Here is a 21,078-nt window from a genome sequence, read left to right as displayed (position 1 = left end):
AGCCAGAGAGAATGCATGCATTCATCCAAATCCTAATTTCTAGGGCCGGAGAGCAGCAAAGAAAAGACTGACTTCATGAGAAAGCAAGAGCAATTCCACTCAAATTGTTAAAAAATTTGAACTTAATCGGAACTATGAGTCACTTACTCATTTACAGGTAGATTTTGAGTTCAACAGAGCTCAACAGTGCCCGCCCACTTTTTCAGCTGACTGATGTCTTAAAAATAAATTGAACAAAAAAGAGATCTTGAATCCTTTATAGTCCTTAGCTTTATAGATGTAAGTTGAAACATTTAAAAAAAAAAAATGGCGAAAATAAAACACTGATTTATTTTCTACTGAAGACTTATACTGGAATTACTGTTAATTTTGCTGCTACATTAACCAGTATAGTAGTTAACAATAAAGCGTTTCTTAATATTTCATTTATATTAAGATGTTTATTTCATTTATATTGAAATAATGTGTAGTTAGAGATTTGTTTTTCTTTACATATTAAAGAGTACACCCAATTAGTTCCATACAATAATGTAAAGATATTCTAAACTGATTACGCATTGGATGTATCAGAATCGGTTCCAGTCGATAATGAGATTTCCGGTATCGGAAGAGAAAAAATGGTATCGGTGCATCCCTAGTTAACAATTATTAACTCTCCAGAGCTATAAAAGAGCAACCTCTGAGCAATAAAATTATCCTATGGGAATCCAATTTTGCTTAACTTCTTGTGGAGACTGATACATTGTAACAACAATGACTAGGTGGTGACACCAGATTTGTTCCCCACAGTGACCTCGGTTTAGTTTTCATTATTATGATGCGTGCAACATCCCATCAAAATAAAACACAAAAACACTCTGAGGAATAATCTGATGGAATATTGGGATTGTTTAACATAATACATTAGGAGTTTTATTATGTTAAACAAAATCCCGTCTACATCGCCTCAAGCAGAAGAAACATCATAAAGCTTCATATACAGAAAAATATGAGTTTATTTTGAGGGCAATTTGAGGATTTTACTTGTGATGATGGTTTTTTTCCTTGGATGCTTTGGTTTAGACAGCTTGTGAAGAGATGCTTTCTGTATTTGGACTTCTTTCAGGATGGACTGATGCCACGTTATATCTGTTTAATAAGTATATTTAACAGTTTACTTAACTAGTGATTGAGCTGATGGTATTTTAAGGTTAAACAGGTTATTTGATGCTTTGTAGATTTTGTGCTGTGTCTGTGCTTGGCTCATGCTATTGTAGGGTTATATTTAGGCTGTTTAAAGGTTTGTAGATCTTTGTGCTTTGTCAGATCTCCTCTGCTTTTGCAGCCCAGAGCACACTGCACAAACACCACTCACATTTTGTTTATCAATCATTTTCTTTAACTCTCATTCTCCCCTTAAAATATAAAGCTCAATCATGCAATCACACCACAGAGTGGGACACATGATACAGCGTGTTTATAATTAACATCAGCTGCTACATTTAAATCATTGATGTCCATTCATGCGTTTTCATCTGTTCCACTTAAACATGAGCCCACGCATCTGCGATTATCAGAGTGTTTACTCAATTTTCCTTACTTCCTTATTTATAAGACAATCTGTTCCAAAACCTAATGAGCTACATACAGGGTTCCCAGACCTTTTGTTCAATACATTTCAATTACTTTTCCAATCATTTGCTATAGGAAATTATTAATAAAAAATTATTTTATAGAGATTGCAATTTCTAACCAATATTTCATTTAATTTTAGCCTAAATATTTTAGAGCTTACAAATGTATATTTCCTATAGAAATTTCCATAACCTTTTAAGATTTTTTATCCCGTTTTTCTGCCAATTTGGAATGCCCAATTCCCACTACTTAGTAGGTCCTCGTAGTGGCACGGTTACTCACCTCAATCTGGGTGGCGGAGGACAAGTCTCAGCTTCCTCCGCTTCTGAGACCGTCCAGTCCACGCATCTAATCACGTGGCTCGTTGTGCATGACACCGCAGAGACTCCGCATGTTGAGGCTCATGCTACTCTCCAAGATCCATGCACAACTTACCACATGCCCCATTGAGAGCAAGAACCACTAATCACGGCCACGAGGAGGTTATCCAATGAGATTCTACCCTCCTTAGCAACCAGCCCAATTTGGTTGCTTAGGAGACCTGGCTGGAGTCACTCAGCACACCCTGGATTCGAGTCAGCGTCATTACTCGCTGAGCTACACAGGCCCCCAATTTTCATGACTACTAAAGGCCTGGAAGTCTTTTTTTTTTTTTTAATCTCCAGATATTTCCAATTTTTTCATTGCACCTAGATATAATCTTTAAGGCATCATAGATGCTGTCCTGACATGAAGACTGTTTCAAACAATTGGCAATATTTGTGTGTGCTGTGTATTTTCATTCTTATTAATGTATCATGTAGTTACCAAAAAAAGATTCCAAGACAGCAGACGAGTTTTTAAAAAAGTCGATTACAAATATAATTTATTCAGTACTGAAAAGTATCAACAACAAAAAAGTTTAATGTAATTAAAAATGTATTATTTTGTCGAATATGTTCATTTGTATTTTATTTATTGGTTAATTTGTATGGAGGTATATATAAAATAAATCCATCCAAGATATTGGACGAGATGATAAAAATTTTGATTTCAAATATTTAATTCAGTACTTAGTATCAACAAAATTTTTTTCAATTCAATTAAAAATGAAATATTTTGTCCAATATTTGTGAGTGCTGTGTAATTTCATGCTTATTAAAGTATCGTGTTGTTAGCTTGACTAAGCAGTTGTTTACACTGACAATTCTTTGCAGCGACAGTACACTTATGTCATTCTTTTCCAATGAGATTTGGCGATGTTAGGCGACATGAGCAACAGCGACCATTGCCGAACAAAGTTGAGAAGAGTTTAACTTTATGCAAATGAGCAGTGACAAGATGCATTGCCTAGGAGCGCCTGCTAGTAACCAACAACACAGACACTTGCTAACCTTCAGCGATGTAATTGCTGTCAGTGTGAAAACAGATGCCGATGTAGGCAGTAGGTAGCAAGGTAGCTCAGCAGGGTTTGGAAAGAGCAATAAAGTGAGGGAGAGTAACCAACACCAAGGCAGTAAAATCTCATATTACCCTGAAGAGGCGTTACATAAATACATTTTTATGAGTGGTTACTCAGTTTAGAAACTAATCTCTACAGGTTTCTATTCCTCTTCCAGATCTCCCAGCATGCACTGGTTAAAGGAACAGCTCCAAGACAGAGAGCCGCAGTCGGTAAAGACCTTGTATGTGAATTACAGATTACATTGGTATTGTTGCAGATAGATTGCATGCCATTATTTCCATTATTTCCACAGAGCTCCCACAGGGAAGAGGTCAGAGGGCTCTTACAGTTTTCACTAGTTGTAATTAACGACGGACAGATGGGTCACATGCGGCTAAATGCCTCAGTGGCACTTACTCATTAGTAAAAAATAAAACACAGAATTAAATAGAAAATTACATAGAAAATGAACGCCAGCTTAAGGCTTCATCAGTCAAATAAAAAGAACACTTCAACTATTTGCATTTCTGCAGTCAATTTGGGATGGACATTAAAGACTTAAATTGTTAATCTTAAAGTTATTACAAAATTGTTTGATTTTAAACATTGCCCACCAACATCTACTCAGTTTACTCACATACAACAAGACTTGTACTACACATAGGTAACTGACATTGGCATAATATTCATGCTGTATTGCAAGAGGGGAACTGGCTCCCCCAGCTGATCCTGGTTTCTCCCAAGGTTCCAAATGTTTAAGTACAACATACACAAACACACATATGTTCTGATTTTTAAAGCAGTTTTCACACTCAGTTTGAACTCGAATTCAACACCACCCCTCTCCCGTGACCCTGCAGGTCTTACAATTCTTTGAAGCATTTCTTTGACAAAGTGAAAATGAGATAAAGTCAACTCTGTCATAACCATCAGTGCAGCTGGGATTTAAGAATGTGGCATCTTTATTTATTCATAAAATATAAAAATGCATGTTTGTTTCACAACATGAAACAAACCTTTCTTCATCAATCATAAAGCAGTGCAGGGAACGTTTCAAATGACAGAACTGAGCTGTTATTTCATTTATCTGTGAATCTCTTTGTTTTGAATTGTTAGAAAAAAAAGGATATAAAGGATAAACATTTTTAACAGCTGTGTAATGACCAAAACAATTAAACATCCATTAAACTGGAAACTACCCCGACAGTCCCTGCTATTTGTCTGTTTTAATGTCCCAGAAACAGGGCACTTAACAGCTACGATTCCACGATTCTGTGACTGTCCCACAAGTTTAGATGAAACTGAGCAAAAGGTTTCTGTTTTGGCTAATAATTATTATAATTATAATCATTATGAATAATAAAGCTGGAGAAATTGCTCAGCTATGTGTTTGTGTGAATGATCCCCTTTTGCATTGTGATGTTTGCAACTTCTTTTGTACCTCCGAAGTACGATCCATCCGACAGTTTGGTCTCCTTGTTTCCTTTAGTGAGCACGCTCACGACACCATGCTGGATGAAGTACATCTTTTTTCCAATGGTTCCTTCTCGTATGATGTAATCTCCAGGTTGGAAGACCTCAAAGTGAAGCTTTGTGAGCATCGATGTCACAAAATTAGGATCTGCGTTGGCAAACAGCGGCATAGATGCCACCAACTTTCGACAGTTAAAATTTATTATCTCCTGTGAAATGCAAACAATACAGGAAGCATAAGGATAACAGGCAAATATGACATTGCAGTACCTGTTGACATGATTAATCAGAGCAGCATATTACTAAACACTCCAACTATCCAGTGGATGGAAACAACAATTATGTCTGGTGGAAATTTTCAGATCACTGGCAACATTTGGGATGTTTAACATACTGCTAACTGCAAACTGTACAGTACACACTGTAAACTGCCTATGTCAATAAATAGTATCTTTATACCATTGCGAGTTTACTCACTGAGTGGCATCCATTTATAATCTTTCATGTCATTCTTCAATATCTGACAGATACCAAGTTGATAGTTAATTGTTTTCCGTTTAGACAAACAAAGAAATTAAACTGATTAAATAATGTGTGTTTTTTTTGTGGGTGAGAGTATTTTGACCCAGCTTGCATCTGTGTGCTCTCTCACCTCTCTCAGCGGTTCATTCAGTTCACCCAGAATGCTTTCTTCATCAAACATCTTCCCCTGGTACCTATGCTCGTAGTAATCATGGATCCGCTGTCTCATGTCCGCTGGCAGTTTATGGAAGGACATGTACTGCTCCACCTGCTTGTACTGAGAGAGAGATAAACAGAGAAAATAATGTCACTTTTTTATTGTGAATTTCAGAGATAGCAGTCCGTATTTAAAAAGAGCATGACAATTACATGGCACCTTTCTACAATTATCTTGATATTTGTAAGGGGATATGTCTTTCAAATATGCTGACATTCATTTGTACTGTACAGTTACATTTATTCATTTAGCAGACACTTTTATGCAAAGCGAATTTCAAAATGAGCAAGGATATAACATAAGCGATTCATCTTAAGGAGACAGTAACATAAAAAGTGCTGCAATACAAAATTTAAATTGAATTAGAAAAGTACAAGCCAATTAGAGTTTAGAGTTCAAACAATGTATATATATATATATATATATACCCCCCCAAGACAGGCCGCCAAGGACAGGGGAGCATGTGTGGCTGACTGACTCAGCTCACGCCTGGGACACTACCCGCCCCTTCACGGAGCCCCGTCTCACCGCAAGGTTGCCAAATTCCCCTTTTGTTATGGCCACTATTCCCATCTGGACACTTTATCATTCCCCTTTATGGACATTTTACTTTCAATAAATGCCTCCATGAGGCTTGACGCCACACCCACTGTGTGTCTCTTGCTCACCCCGCCACACAGAACAGTGCAGAAGATCAAAGGTTTGTGAAAAAGAGAGCAAAAGTGCAGAGTTCTTCACTGACCTTCTCTCTTCATTTACTCACGCTCATGCCATCCCAGATGAGCATGACTTTCTTTCTTCTGCAGAACACAATTTAAGATTTTTAGAAGAATATCTCAGCTCTGTAGGTCCATAAAATTCAAGTGTATGGTGTTTACTCTTTAAAGCTAAAAGAGTTATAGTAAAAATAATCCATATGACTCAAGTGGTTAAATGAATGTCTTCTAAAGTGAAACGATCGCTTTGAGTGAGAAACAGATAATTATTTAAGTCACTTTCCGATGCGCGTCCACGAACGGGCTTGGTTCATGCTGCCTCTCGAGTGATGAAGCATGTTGAAGCACTCTCAGCTCGAGCTTTTGCCCCTTGGGAGGCTTCTATGTGGTGTAAGGTGCCTTACAAATTTATATCAATTTACCTTTGTACCTGTGGCTATTTGACAATGTAATGGGTGATATCAAAGTATCTTATCATTATTTTTGTTTTTTATCTTGTTATTTTATTTTTCTATTCTCAATGTGTGATCTGGTATGCTGCAAACTTGTCTAGTAATTGTGTTGTTGTGTGAAGCACTGCTGTAGCCCTATGTTAATTGCCCTGTGGGGAATACAAAGTACATAGTAGTTAAAGACAACTCATATAAAATGGGACAGATTTCAATTCGAGAACCTGTACAGTAAATATTTGTACTTTTAAGTTGAAATTTACACTCACTGCCGATCTGAAAACGTGTAAGATAAAAATCTGGAGATGAATGTTATAGAATCTGCACTCACAGACATTAATCAAACAGCTAGATTCTGAATTCAAAGTTGCAGGCAAATAGTCACAAATGTGTAAAATGAAATTCACATAAATATAATGACAGACACAAACTTGTTTTACATATTTACTATTGTGCTTTAATTCAGTTTCGCTGTACAACCAGAAGTCTGCACTATCAACCTCTCAAATTTTGTCTCTGAGTGCTGATTTTTGCTACTTTTTACCTTCATATGCAGGTCACTCAGCGTGTGTCCGTTAGTGCTGACGCACACGACCGTTAGAAGAGAAGAAAGAGACAGGAATAAGCTAATCAAATCACAGTCTCTCACCATCTCTATTCATATCTTGTTCTTCGTCTTTCTCACACAAAGCTATTGTATGGAAAATAGCGCACACGTTCTATGGACTACTTTCAGGGAGCTTTTATGGTGCAGTTTTAGTCACTTTAAAGTCATAGTAGTCAAAAGAGCTGCGCAAAGATTGTTCAGAAATTCTCCTTTTGTGTTTGGAATGACATTAGGATGAGAAAATTACAATTTTATCTTCCAGTACAAAGTCACTGATGCTTTGCGTCTCGTGAAATTCCCCACCCTTCATACGTTTCCTCCTCCTGAATGAAGAGTCTAGCTTTCTCGTCCTGAATGAAAAACAGACCAACCTCCCATGTTCATGTGCGCATGTCAATGAAGCTGTTCCATCTACTGTCACGGCTCACCTCTAAACTAAATACACACGCTCATCTCTCGAAGTGTGTTGATTTTTAATCAGGCCTTGTATGCTAATTGTATTCTGTGCACACACACACACAGAAGCTGACCAGAAGGCTGAAGGGTACACTGCTTTGTGTAAATGCTTCAGTGCTCTCTATATTCTAGTACATTCTAATTAGAGGTTGTGAAGAGTCTATTCTAGTTTTGAAAATAAAGGTCTTTGAATAATTATTGGTAGAACCATCCTCTTATTCTTGAATTGTTATATGATTATTTGGAGATTATTTCTTGATGTTTCATTACAGGTTCTTGAGATCAGCATTTTATTTTCAGTGCTCTTCAAAATCAACATGTTTGTTTGCTTGCTTGTTTTAAACACAATGCCAAGGCTATTTTCATGGCAAAATCAAGATTAAATGTTAATATTAGGTATTTCTAAGTCAACTTGAAATCAAATCGGATGCCATTTAAAATCTTAATAAACATTCCTGGTCATATTGTGAATGAGTCTTCGGTGCATGTTATTCCAACAAATTTAAAGTTTGTAGTCTTTGTAATCTTTTATCAAAATGTAATGACTTTTTATATCTCTAGTGTTGTGGAAGGCAGAGATGGATTAAATCAATCCCACCTTCCACTTTTCCCTCATTGAATATTCAGTTTTACTTGAAAATATATCACATTACAGAAGAAAATTGTAAATTGGATTGGGTTGACTTTAAAGCACCAATACAACTAAAAAAAACCAAGAATCCAATTTAAGGTTAAGGTTCTCCAATGACATCAGGCTACATACCCCTTTGGTTCTTTTGGAACCTTTATTTGTAGCTAGAATCTTTATCCAAACTCTCTCTGAACTGATGTGTCACCAAATCTATTTCTGTATCATCCTAACGGTACGAAACAGAACATCTGCTGATTGGGTCCTGATACGATATGCACTGATTTCACTGCCTGTCATGTCCTTCAAGGAACCAGGAAGTGAATTACTGTTTTAAGAAGGTACATAGCACCAGCCCCCATATTACTTACACTACCATTCAATCTTTTAAGCACACTTGACTGAATTTGTTTATCATGATCAAAAGGTAAAATGTTTTGTAGACAAAAATAAATTGTGCCTGCAAATAGGTAAATGTTGTTCTTCTTCAGGAAAGCAGACATCATCTGTCAGTAAATTCACAAATCAATTCACCTTCTCTGAGAGACAGACTATGAACACACACACACACTAGCCATTCCCCTCTCCTTACGACCAATGCCTCTTTCCCTCATTCTCTAACACTACATGCAAATTTCCTTTCCAAATAAACATGAATAATTTATGTACCAAAAGAGATGTCAGTCGTTTAATTCTAATTTCTAAACATTTATTTTGCCTTCTGCCTCCCGCTCTATGTGTGAGGGGTTTTAGCCAAATCCTGGGCTAATCATGGCCGTGAACATTTGCACTCGTATTCAAGAGCAAAAATACTGCCCATTTATATTTTAAGCAGATCAGAAACACACACACACACACAAACTGACCAAACTCCATAACATCTCTTCACAGAACTACTCCCCTATTGATGCCAATCCAAAAGAAAACATCTTGCTCAATTATACTTTCGCATTATTATATTAAGCTATTTAAGTAAGTGGCATCCTTCCACTAGAATATTTAGTTCCTGGCATGCAACGTAAGACTAATATTTTGGTTTCTATGAGTGCTGCGCAGTGATATACACAGTAGCGTAGCCGAACATGTGTTTGATGTCATAACTGTTACAGGTTAGAGCGCAACAGTGCCCGCCCACTCTTTCAGCTGTTTGGTTCCAGAAGTATTTACCCCATTAATTTCTTCTATAGACTTCATTAAATCCTCCATAAAAGATTTGTGAGCCATGAACCAAAACAACCAACTCCAAGGTGAATCACAACATCTGGAACTTTGTTTTGAGGCAAAACATTATTTGAAAATCGGACAAAAAGACAAAGGTACAAGGAAGTCTTACCATCTTTCATGAGGGCACACATTACAAGCCCACAAAGCATTGCAAATTATGTCATTGAATAAAAAACGTCTAGGTTACGGATGTAACCTCCGTTCCCTGATGGAGGGAACGAGATGTTGTGTCGAAGAAGCGACACTAGGGGTCTCTCTTGAGCGCCTTTTTCTTCTCTGATCTATGAGAAAAGGCCAATGAGAAATTAGCAGACAGAAATTGCATGTCCCGCCCCCGGACATACGGGTATAAAGGAGGGGAAATGCATCTTTTCATTCAGTTTCATTCAGAATTTTACTGAGGAGCCGAAAATGGTTCGGCCGCAACAGTGGCTCGGTTCAGCGACGTGGCCGGGAGGACAGAACGTCTCGTTCCCTCCATCAGGGAACGGAGGTTACATCCGTAACCTAGACGTTCCCCGTCTGTCGCTCACTTCGACGTTGTGTCGAAGAAGCGACACTAGGGGTCCAATTTAAATCACGCCACAAACTGAGCCGTGAACGTGTACTGCTGACACAGGAGCGGGCAGGTAATTTACGTGTCAAAGCGACCAGCTGTGTCAAACTGCACGTACCCTTCCCCCACGCCCCATAAAATCGTCAGAGCTTTCTGGTTCTTTACCCCCGACAGGGGGGAACAAGGCATCGTGCCAAGCATTCTCGCATAGAGTTAAAGCGGCTGGGGCTATCTTAACGCTATCATATGCATCGGGGAAAGCGATCTTACCCAGTTTCTGTTCTTTCAGGGGGAAAAGACCCTGGGGAGACCACACCTGCCCAGACTGGGAGAGGTAAAGAGTAGTGAAATACATCACATGGGCTTTTAGGTCACATGTGGAGAATGGGAGAATCACCTAGATATCATATAGAGACTGTGTCTGTTCCCCAAACTACCAAACACAAACCCCTCACTAAATCATTTAGAATTTTTTTTCAAGATAAACATCTGTGGTGATGGGGGTGTGGCTGAGCGACATTTGCAGAGAGCGAGGCTGGGAGAGACAGAATGGTAGGATTGACACCTGTGGGAAATCACCTTTAATAGCTTAGTTTTTTATTTGCAGTGAGAGTGGAGAGGGATAAAAATGACATTCCAGGCTACCGGAGGGAGAGAGAAAGAGATGCATGCAGCAGTTATCATGTGCGCATTTAACATTATGCTGAAACGCAGGTCTTTGTGCTTGCATTAATGTATTTACATTGGACATTTTACCTGGCCCTCGCTTCCTCCTTTAAAAGAAAGCTAGAGACGTATCACAATATCATATAAAGGTAGGGCTACTAAACATTACATTTCTTTCAACCAAAAAAATTGTAAATTAATTGCACTAATTGTAAATTAAATTATTACAGATCATATTTTGGATGTGCTCAGTATGATTGAAACCTAGCTTAAACCGGATGAATATATTCGTTTAAATGAATCTACTCCCCCAGGTTATTGTTATAAACACGAGCCACATCTGAAGGATCTTAGGTTATTGTTATAAACACAAGCCCCATCTGAATGCTTAATGTGATACCATCAGATAGAAACAAAAAATCTCTGTTGTCTTTTGCCCTTACTCCAGTATACAGATCACCTGGCCATATTCTGATTTCCTTGGTGAATTTGCAAATTTTCTATCATATCTAGTAGTTACTGTAGACAGAGTTTTAATTGTTGGTGACTTCACATAGATAATAAAAATTACACATTGGGATTAGCATTTATCGATATTCTCAACTCTCTTGCATTCAGACAAAATGTGACAGGACCAACTCATCGCCACAATCATATGCTAGATTTAATTCTGTCATATGGAGTTGATGTTGATACTATAGAAATTATACTGCAGAGCGAAGACATCTCATCGTTAAAAAATGACAACCGGAGGAATTAATCCATACATTTTTGAGCCAGAGTCTGATCCTGAATTAAGCCCCTCCACAAACACCACAGATACTACAGTCTATGACAGCGTGGCAAGTAATCTCTGTAATTTACTTGTACATTTGTGTAACAGATATTACTTTTATTGTTGTTTAAACCAACGGTGTGTATTTTGTTACATAGTAAGGGCATTTTCCAACGGTGAAACATTTCTATTTACAAATGCTGAGTAACGCATGACAGTACCAAATAAAGTGTAAATACATGGTGCTATCACATTTATATCTTACCATGCAACATGTAAACGTATACAGTATACATTCACCGGTCGTTCATCATATAATCATCTTTCATCATATACTCAGTGTAGTGACAAACGCATACGTTGTTCATTACAATGAGTCGTGTTTTCATTAAAAAGGAAAGAGATTGTCTAAATATATTGATATCAATACTCTTTAGGTGCATCTGTGGCAACTGTTCCATCATTCCAACAAACAAGAAAATATATGCTGCTTAGAGCTTCCTGTGCATTAAAACTAATACACAAGTGTCTAAAATCAATAGGATCAAATAACATACTCAGTACACATCAAAATGTCTGTAAAATATGAAGCACAACAATTAACATGGATACTCACACTTGTTTGTTGCAACATCACTGTCAGGTACAATGTAGTTGGCACTGCATCAACTTTTAATTTAAGTCTCTCTGCAAAGCCTGCTTCGAACTGTGTCTTGTTTGTGAAAGAATCATTGGTAAAATGAAGCGACACAATCCATGACTTCATTAAAAATAAATGCCAGCCACTCTTTATTAAAGTATGGTAAAGTACGATAAAGTAGGGTTGATCTGTTTATGCAGAGGCTGGCCTGTGCTGATATAAAACATCAATATGATGTTTTGGCACCTTGGTTTCAATAAATCCTTTTTTTAGACTAATGAAGATGTTTTCGGTTCTGAAAGTTTTTATATTGCAGTGAATTCTTATATGTCAAGATATCATGGTAAGTTTGATTTTTTCAATTCATGACCCCTTTAACATTTGAGAATATAAACAAACTAAAACATTTGATATATTTTGTATTCTATGTACCTTAGTTTAAAATTGACTTTTTTAACATCCAAGAATGTTCTCTGCAATAATTTAACAGTTTATTATGTTACATATTTATTGTTTATATGTAGCCTATTCATTGCACACTCTTATGGACTAAGGAAACTATGTCATTTTAAAAACCTGCTGACTTTAAAATTTGCAGGTTTTGTTGGCCAAAATTCTCTGATTGGTGGATCTTTCTCTGTTGTACCATGGGTAATGTAGTTGTTTACCATGAATTCTATTATCAAACAAGATTTTTCTAACAATGAAGCTGAAATCATACAGATATGTAGTTTCAACGGAAGCACATACCATAGATGAACCACCTCTGAAATCAAAGTAGGTCTGTTTTTAAAGGTTTATAAGTTATCGTTGCAAACAAATTTGTCTACGGGATTAATTAATGTGATTTTTTTGCAGGAATGGAATGTTGTATTGACCAATCAGAATCCAGGGACTGGAACAGCCTGTTTTATAAAGAAGAATAGAGAATTATACTTATAATCAGCAACACAGAGACATCACAACAAACTACTAAAGTGTGTATTATGTTTAAAAGTTATGAATTGTTTCCTGACTTGAATAAAAAAAGATTTGGTTCTGATTCTGTTTGTTTCCACTCTTCATAAACAGGCTTTCCCAGCAGCCTTGAGCGGTATCCATGGCTACAGTAGGTTACCGTGTGAACGGAATCAAGGGGAATTGATGAATTTGCATGACAGTCTGTGACTAGTCTTTATAGAGTCCATGACGCATGAAAGCACAGCGTTCTTTCTTCAAAAGATTATTCTGTTCCAGGTAAGTTGATGCAGAATGGTTTGTCTGCTGTATTCCCTTTAACTAAGAGGATAAATGTAGTTCCCACACTAAAGGTTTTTGTAGCATTTTACTTTTTTCTTGAAGTCCACTTATAATGTTAGTGAAGGTATCTTGCACCAAAACTAGTCTGAATGTAATTTACTTGACCATTTTCCAACCTCTAGACACACTATTTTTGCTACAGTACCTTTAAGTCTATACAAATATATAATCATCTAATTGGCTGTTGGACAACTAGTCAGCCATCCAGAACCATCCCTAATTTTGGAAATAGTTCATCAAAATATGAAAATGATGTCCTAATTTACTCATCCCCTGTTTTGACAGACTCAGTCATTATTCACTTTCATGGCATGGAAAAAAGATGCAATGAAAGTGAATGGTGACAGTCTAACATTTTTTTGTTCCACGCAAAAAAGAAAGTTATAGGTTTGGAACAACGTGAAGGTGAGAACATGAGGACAGAATTTTCAATTTGGGTCAACTATCTTTTTAATGTGCTCATGTGATGTCAATCAATCACAACTAATGCTTTCCAAATAACCCTTTTTGCAGCTTAGTTTCAATAAATGGTAAATAAATTACAGTATGTCTACCTAGTACACTTATATCTAAAAGAGCAAGAAATATCCTGTTTTCCATGATATGACCCCTTTAACACTCAGTTGAAACCCACAGGCATGTTGGTGGTTCATAGATAAGATACACAAAGGTTTCTGTCAGAGATTTGTGTCTGTAAAATGACAAGTAACCAAACCAGCAAAATACAGTATTTTGATATTCTCACTTACAATAAAACATCCAGCATCTGCCATAGATCTACTCTTAATGACGTCATTACCACAACAGCAGAGTTTAATAAGAGCCAAAGATTCTCATAGTAATTCCAAGGGAGCTCAGAGTTATTTCAGATGAGGAAAGTCGAGGTGGGCTACAGAATAAATTAAATTAGTTCTGTCAGGTTGACGGGGAATAAAATAAACTCTCAAAGCTGCTGGTCATATCTGCAACTGCATAGGTCTGAAGACCAGCTGTTACAGGAAGTTGAGAAAAGGGGATTTCTAGTGCTGGAGATGAAAAAAGCACAAAGTGAACGAGAGAGAGACATCACTTTTAAAGAGCTTGGAGTAGATCCTCAAATGTGCTGTCAGAACATCAGCCTTGTCTAACATAATTAGCTTTAGGGTTTTCATTTATCAGTCCCCAAGGAGATGTACATAACTGACAAGTGTTAAGTATACAGTAGATTTGGAGAGAACGGGCTGCAAGGAAAAGCAGCACCATTTCCTGTTAACGCCATTTGGGGCTGGCATGTCAAAACACGCTGCTTATGAACACATACACACCAAAGAAAAAAACAACAACAAAAAAACATGTTGTGTACAGCAGCCATGAAAGGGAGTGCATGTTTTCTACATGAATAAAGGTGAAGGCTCCTCATTCCAGTGAAGAAGTAAATGATGGAAAAACAGAAAAAAATCTTTCGCTCCACTCAAACGAAACGAAAAGCAATGAAAATGGTCATGCTAGAAAAACACAAGGGACTGTTTGACTGTTTATTTGTGTTGAATCTGAACAAATATGAACAGCATAGTGCAATTTTTCAATCATTTTTGTTTTCTGGAACAAGCGGTAGTCTTTTAAAGGGGTTTCGTGAAACAACCATTAGTCAAGTGTGACAAGAAAGCACAAGCTTCTACATACACCTGAATATATACCTTTTAGAGAAATTACATACAGTATCTGTAGTGTACTGATACAAATAAATCCACATACATCTGCACCACCTTCCCGTTTCAATGGGAAATTTGTAATTACTTTAAATAATTTTAAAATAGTTTACAATATTTTGAAAGTAGCTTGTAATGTAGCTAACTAATTTGTCAAAATGGTAGCTTGCCTGTACCTTTAATTACTTTAAATTACAAAGTGTGGCTTGTAACTTGGAAAGTTACATTTTAAAATAACTTCCCCAAAAGTTTTGAAGTAGCTTTGCTATTATATAAGGTTTTACCATTCTCTGCCTCTCACTCTTTCTCTCCCAAACCATTTGAAGGTGAGAAGTCTTTGATCTGAGATGATTATGTATAAAGGGTTCGCTTCGGGGCACAACCCCAACGAGAAATCTCGTGGTTAATGCCGCCTCCACACATATGAGCATGTTTGAGTCAACTAGATTATAGGTGATATAATTAATTCTCATTAACTTTAGCAATTATGAAACATGTCATGAGCGTGCTATAATGCGATTACCCCAGATTTCCGAACACTTCCTTATTTGATGCGTTTAGAGTGCTGCCTCCGCGCACCCTCCTGAGGATGTAATTCCCTTTGTGTGAAATGTGTCTTGCCACATACGTGGAAATAAAAAGACAGCCCAGTGATTCACTAGGGAAAGTGGCCAGTGGTTTCCCATCTTCACACATTCATATTGCAGATCTGTGGAGAGATGTTAAAAAACTGAAGAGGCAAGCAGACAGACAGAGCAGGAAGGGTGTGAGTGAATGTGGTGGACACCAGTGGGCTTTCAGAAGATGAAAGTGGTGTGAGAACAGGTGAGGGCTAGAGAGGTGTGATGCAAGCTTGGCAAGGGTGCAGGGCAAGTGTGAATAGAGTAGAGCTTCACTCTACTCAGGTCTGATCTAATCAAGCTTTTCACTTCCCCAGTGACTTCATGTAGCTGTTCATGGCTGTATCCCAATTCACATGCCTTAAAGTATGTACTTCACTGGTAGGGTGACCAGACTAAAGGTTGACTGGTCGGTTTAGCCATTTAATTGAAACCAATAGCAGTTTTTGGAACCTTCGTCATGTTATCATGATTTTACAAGCTACGTTGTTTCTGCCCAGTAAAGGCAAATATATATATGGGCTGGTCATGGGTTCTAAACATGGTAACTTTTTGCCAGCACTACCAAAACATTGTCATTGGTCAGAATTTAAAATGTCACACTGATGTCGTAATTAAAAAATGATGTTGTAACCTGCCAAACTCCATCCGTGAAACTGACTCACTCTCTGTCTTCAAAAAACGGCTAAAAACACATCTTTTCCAAGAGCACTTAACCAGTCACTAAAAAAAAAAAAAAAACATTATTGTTGCACTGTATGAATGCTATTCATAATGCATCTGTTTTGAATGCTATTCAATATTTTTAATATTTATTTTTGCTATTTGTATGCTAGTAAAACTTTGTAGTATGGCACTTTTCATACAAATGTCTCCTTAAGATGATTCGCTTATGTTTTCCTTTTTTGTAAGTCGTTTTGCATAAAAGCGTCTGCCAAATGAATAAATGTAAATGTAATCAAGTCATTTCTGATGATTTAATTACTTAACACAATTTGGGATACTTGTATAGGTATTTTTTAAAATAAATTATTGTTAATTTTATCTGCTTGTTACATCTTTTCCATTGTTGAGAATTGGTTAAGTTTAGGCATGCGGTGGGGTTAGGTTTTCAAATATATCTACTTTTTAGTGTAATGTAACAAATTATTGAGACAAAATTTACCAGCCTGATTCATCCTTTCATATAGACTGATTATCCAAAACATTATGACCACTCACAGGTGAAGTGAATAACGTTGATCATTTCCTAACAAGGCTACATGTCAAGGTCTGGATAGATTAGATGGTAAGCAAAAACTCAGTTCTCGTAGTCAACGTGTTGAATGCAGGAGTACAGACCTGAGCGACTTTGATAAGGCGACTTGGGTCAGAGCATCTCTGAAATGGCAAGGCTTGTGGGTGCTCCCAGCAGAAGTGAGTACCTACTGACATTGGTCCGAGGAGGGACAAACCACAAACCGTTGACAGAGTGTTGGGCGCCCAAGGCTCATCGATGCACGAGGGCAACAAAGGCTATCCTGTCTGGTCCGAACTGACAGAAGGTCTAATGTAGGACAAGGCGCAGAAAATTTTAATGATGGCTACGGGAGAAATGTGTCACAACACACAGTGCATCGCACCCTGCTGCATATGGGACTGCATAGCCGCAGACCGGTCAGAGTGCCCATGATGACCCCTGTCCACCATCGAAAGCATCAACAATGGGCACGTGAGCTTAGGAACTGGACCTTGGAGCAGTGGAAGAAGGTCACCTGGCCTGATGAGTTCCGTTTTCTTTTACATCAATTGGACGGCTATGTACGTGTTCACCATTTACCTGGGGAAGTGATGGCACCAGGATGCACTGTGGGAAGACAACAAGCCGGTGGAGGGAGTGTAATGCTCTGGGCAATGTTCTGCTGGGAAACCCTGGGTTCAGCCATTCATGTGGATGTCAATTTGACACGTGCCACCTACATAAACATCGTTACACCCCTTCATGGCAATGGTGTTCCCTGATGGCAGTGGCCTCATTCAGCATGATAATGCATCCTGCCACACTGCACACATTGTTCAGGAATGATTTGAGGAACATGATGAAGAGTTCAAGGTGTTGCGCTAGTCTCCAAATTCCCCAGATCTAAATTCGATTGAGCATCTGTGGGATGTGCAGGACCAACAAGTCCGATCCATGGCGGCTCCACCTTGCAACTTACAGGACTTGAAGAATCTGCTGCTAATGTCTTGGTGCCAGATACAACAGGACACTTTCAGGGGTCTTATAGAGTCCATGTGGCATGTCACGCTGTTTTGACTGCACTCAGAGGACCAAGAGAATATTAGGCAGGTGGTCATGATGTCTTGGCTCATTGGTGTACTGTAGAGACCACTTGTTACCATGCAATAAAATAGCGATGGATATACTCAAGGGTTGCGAACACTGTTTCATATTGATTTTAATTTTAGATTTATACATTTAAAGCTGAAGCGTGTAATTTCTGCACCACTAGCACCACCGAACAGAATTGCAAAAATAAAAGTTTTTTACAGCAGTTTTCTGAAAACGCCCCCTGTCTGCTTTTGAACAAACAGGTAGTCCCGCCCTCAACTAACGCCATTGGTTAAGTCAATGTTACTGTGTTGATATGGACCAAAATTCTCAAAACAAAAAGAGTAATTTTTATAGCTCCACAAAAATACATAGTTTACAGTTTTTGAAAAACTTAAAGTACAAATGGCTTGCTTACAGTTATCTCTGCATATTAAGCTGGTATAAGAGCAAGTATTTTAACACAGGAACAAGTTAAATACTTCTGCCTCGCAATCCTCACCTTTTTTCTATAACTAAAATAGTTAAATGAGAACTATCACAAACAACAACTCTTTTGTAGAACAAATTGTTGTGGGTAATATTAAATCAAAAATCCACCAAAAATAGTATGCCATCCAGGCACTTTTGGGATAATATTTTTAACGTACCAGGATTTTGTTTGCATTCATTGTAATCTCTCAAACCATACAGTATAGATAGTGTTCCATTTGGGATTCAGCCCGTGTATGCTGGCCATTCTCTCTCTGTCAGAAGATAGATAAGAGCATGTAAGTAACTGTCCAGGAAAAAATTATGTTGGAGAATGTCATAATCGTACACTTCAGTGCAGCACATGTCCCTTGATCCTGAGAGGAAAAAATATGTCCGCTGTAAAATTCTTCCCACAGTTCCACTCAAAGTCTTTAATTAACAGCACAGCTACAGGTGGTACTCACGTGGCCAAAGATTTTATATCACACAAATCTCTGTTTAACAAAATTTCTATATTGTGCTTTCTCCTCTAATATTTGGATTGACGTCCCATTAAGTGTCTAAGTTGTCCTAAAAATTTTAACTCTCTTCGAACATGAGAGTTTCCTATTATGAGCTTAAATTAAAATTTTTGTATTAACTATTTCTTTAATTTAAGGGAATGTACTTCTATCAGGAAGACTCGCAGACTTGAGTGAAATTTAAGATGACATTTATTTGATGAATATAAAACAGTAATGTCTCTTTGGCGTAAGCCCCGTCTGGCGGTCCGAAGAAGTTGTGCTTGGAAAGTCATATCCTGCTATGAGGGAGGGGCGAGTAGCCTACCCCCATGCAGGAGGGGACTCAACTGGTGGTGGTGGGGTGGTGGAGGTTGCCGTGTTAGCACAATGAAACAGCAATGCGATAGATTGTGAGCAGACGTATAAAGCAATGGCTTACATGTGATTGGCTAGGAGTTATTAGCTAATGGAATGGTGATGTACAGCTGCTAGTCTTCCCGCTAGAACAATGCTGTGCTTACATTCCTTTACCTCTATTTTCAATTGTAACTTAATTGATAGAGCATGGCGCTATTAACGGCAAGATCATGTGTACGATTCCCAGGGAACACGGTGATAAAATCTAAAGCTCAAATACACTTTAAGTCACTTTGGATAAAAGTGTCTGCCAAATGCTTAAATGTAAATGTGAAACCTTACATGGCTTTTTGTGTTCATACACTGTTTCCGTCAAGTTACATCTGGTCTTTTCAACCATGTCTCTTCACACAGATGTGAAGGAACCTTCAGGCTACTGTCTCAAAGAATCACTGCACTACAAGTTACTACAGCCAGGTGTGCTTAGGGAAATGTTCTGAGTGCACATTAGTCAACCCAATAAACAGCCAAACAAACAAACAACTAGCTGTTCTCTCCTTCTTATTAATCTGTGTTTACTGTGCCAACGTCACCTCTACAGGACGCCTGGCTTGCGAGGGCTGGCACACAATGAATTGTGAGTTCCGTTGCCATGGAATAGGTGGTGAATTAAAGAATGGCCATTTGACCTGGAACTTAGAAGCCGTGTCCACTGGGGGACCAAATGGCTGGTTAACCCACTTGGCAGTCCTGTACCTCAGAAAGCAGGCAAGCCAACGAGACGAGACGTACGTTATATCAGCGAGGGAGACAACATAATGAAACAGAGTGCTCTGGCGTCTTCTGACACTAGACTTATTAGGACGAATGAGTTTGGTGCTTGTGAAAATTTTCAGTGACAGATAACCGAATTAAACAGGAGCAGAGTTCTTGAGGAGGACACATACTTACACTTAGTTTAACTGCATATTGGAACAAATGCTCTGGGGTGGGGGGGTAGCTGCAGCTGCGGCCTTGTGTTTTGAGACCTGGACTACTTCCTGAAAGGCTGCAGGGTCAATCTCCCATGCTAATCATTCTGTTCTACAAGATGACGTGTCCTTGAGCGAGATATTGAACTCTGACTGCAGCGGAAGCATTTTGTCTAAATATGAAATATGTTTTGACCTCTCTCTGGGCCTTCATGGGCATACACTAAAGAAGCTCTGCCACATTTACATTTTACAGATATTACAGTCTTGAAAATATTATGTATTACAGTTTTGAATTTTAGTAAATTATTGTTTGTTTCATATAGTTTATAAATTATTTCTTACATCAGAGAGAGAAAGAGAGACATATATTGTCATCCTATTGGTTATCAGCTGATATAAATTACTTTTTTATAGTCTGGTCTCATAGAATCAAGTTACTATACCTATATTTTTACGTGGGTCTTTGTATGCATCACAACATTTTCCAGATACAATGTACACTAGAGGCACTACAACAGCAATGACATTTATTTCCTTTCACAAAAATCACAAGAAAAATTGCAGGTTTTCAGTTCATAAACACTTACTTTTACCCTTTTCCACACACAATGCTATCTTATGACATTTAAAGACTTTTACTGTAGTGCAGGACATTTTAATGTTTGTATTACATAATACGATACATTTATAAGCTTGTTCGAGTGTGATCCATAGCTTAACTTATAGAGTTGACATTGTTCGAAAAGTTCGAAAAGTGTCATAGAAGCACCGCAAAATGAAGGGTTTTTGCATTAGCAATTGCATTTTTCATCACACGTTTCTTTATATGACACTATCATTTAGGTTTAGGTTTCAGGTTTAGGGTAGGGAGGTCGGTTTTGTTGAT

General features: G+C 37.9%; 1 protein-coding gene across 1 annotated transcript in view; it reads right to left on the bottom strand.

Annotated features, from left to right (window-relative positions):
- The window catches only part of LOC127661807 (potassium/sodium hyperpolarization-activated cyclic nucleotide-gated channel 3-like), a 116,233-nt gene that overhangs the window by 10,778 nt on the left and 84,377 nt on the right, over nucleotides 1-21,078 (bottom strand). Inside the window, exons 5-6 of the mRNA XM_052152703.1 lie at nucleotides 5,163-5,309; nucleotides 4,479-4,719 (exon numbers count right to left, since the gene is read on the bottom strand). Of these exons, the coding sequence (XP_052008663.1) occupies nucleotides 4,479-4,719; nucleotides 5,163-5,309 (388 nt within the window). The remainder of the gene's footprint in view (nucleotides 1-4,478; nucleotides 4,720-5,162; nucleotides 5,310-21,078) is intronic.

The sequence above is a fragment of the Xyrauchen texanus genome, chromosome 21 (assembly GCF_025860055.1).
Source record: "Xyrauchen texanus isolate HMW12.3.18 chromosome 21, RBS_HiC_50CHRs, whole genome shotgun sequence".
NCBI lineage: Eukaryota > Metazoa > Chordata > Actinopteri > Cypriniformes > Catostomidae > Xyrauchen > Xyrauchen texanus.
The sequence above is the reverse complement of the archived record's forward strand: the minus strand, read 5'-3'. Positions and strand labels throughout refer to the sequence as shown.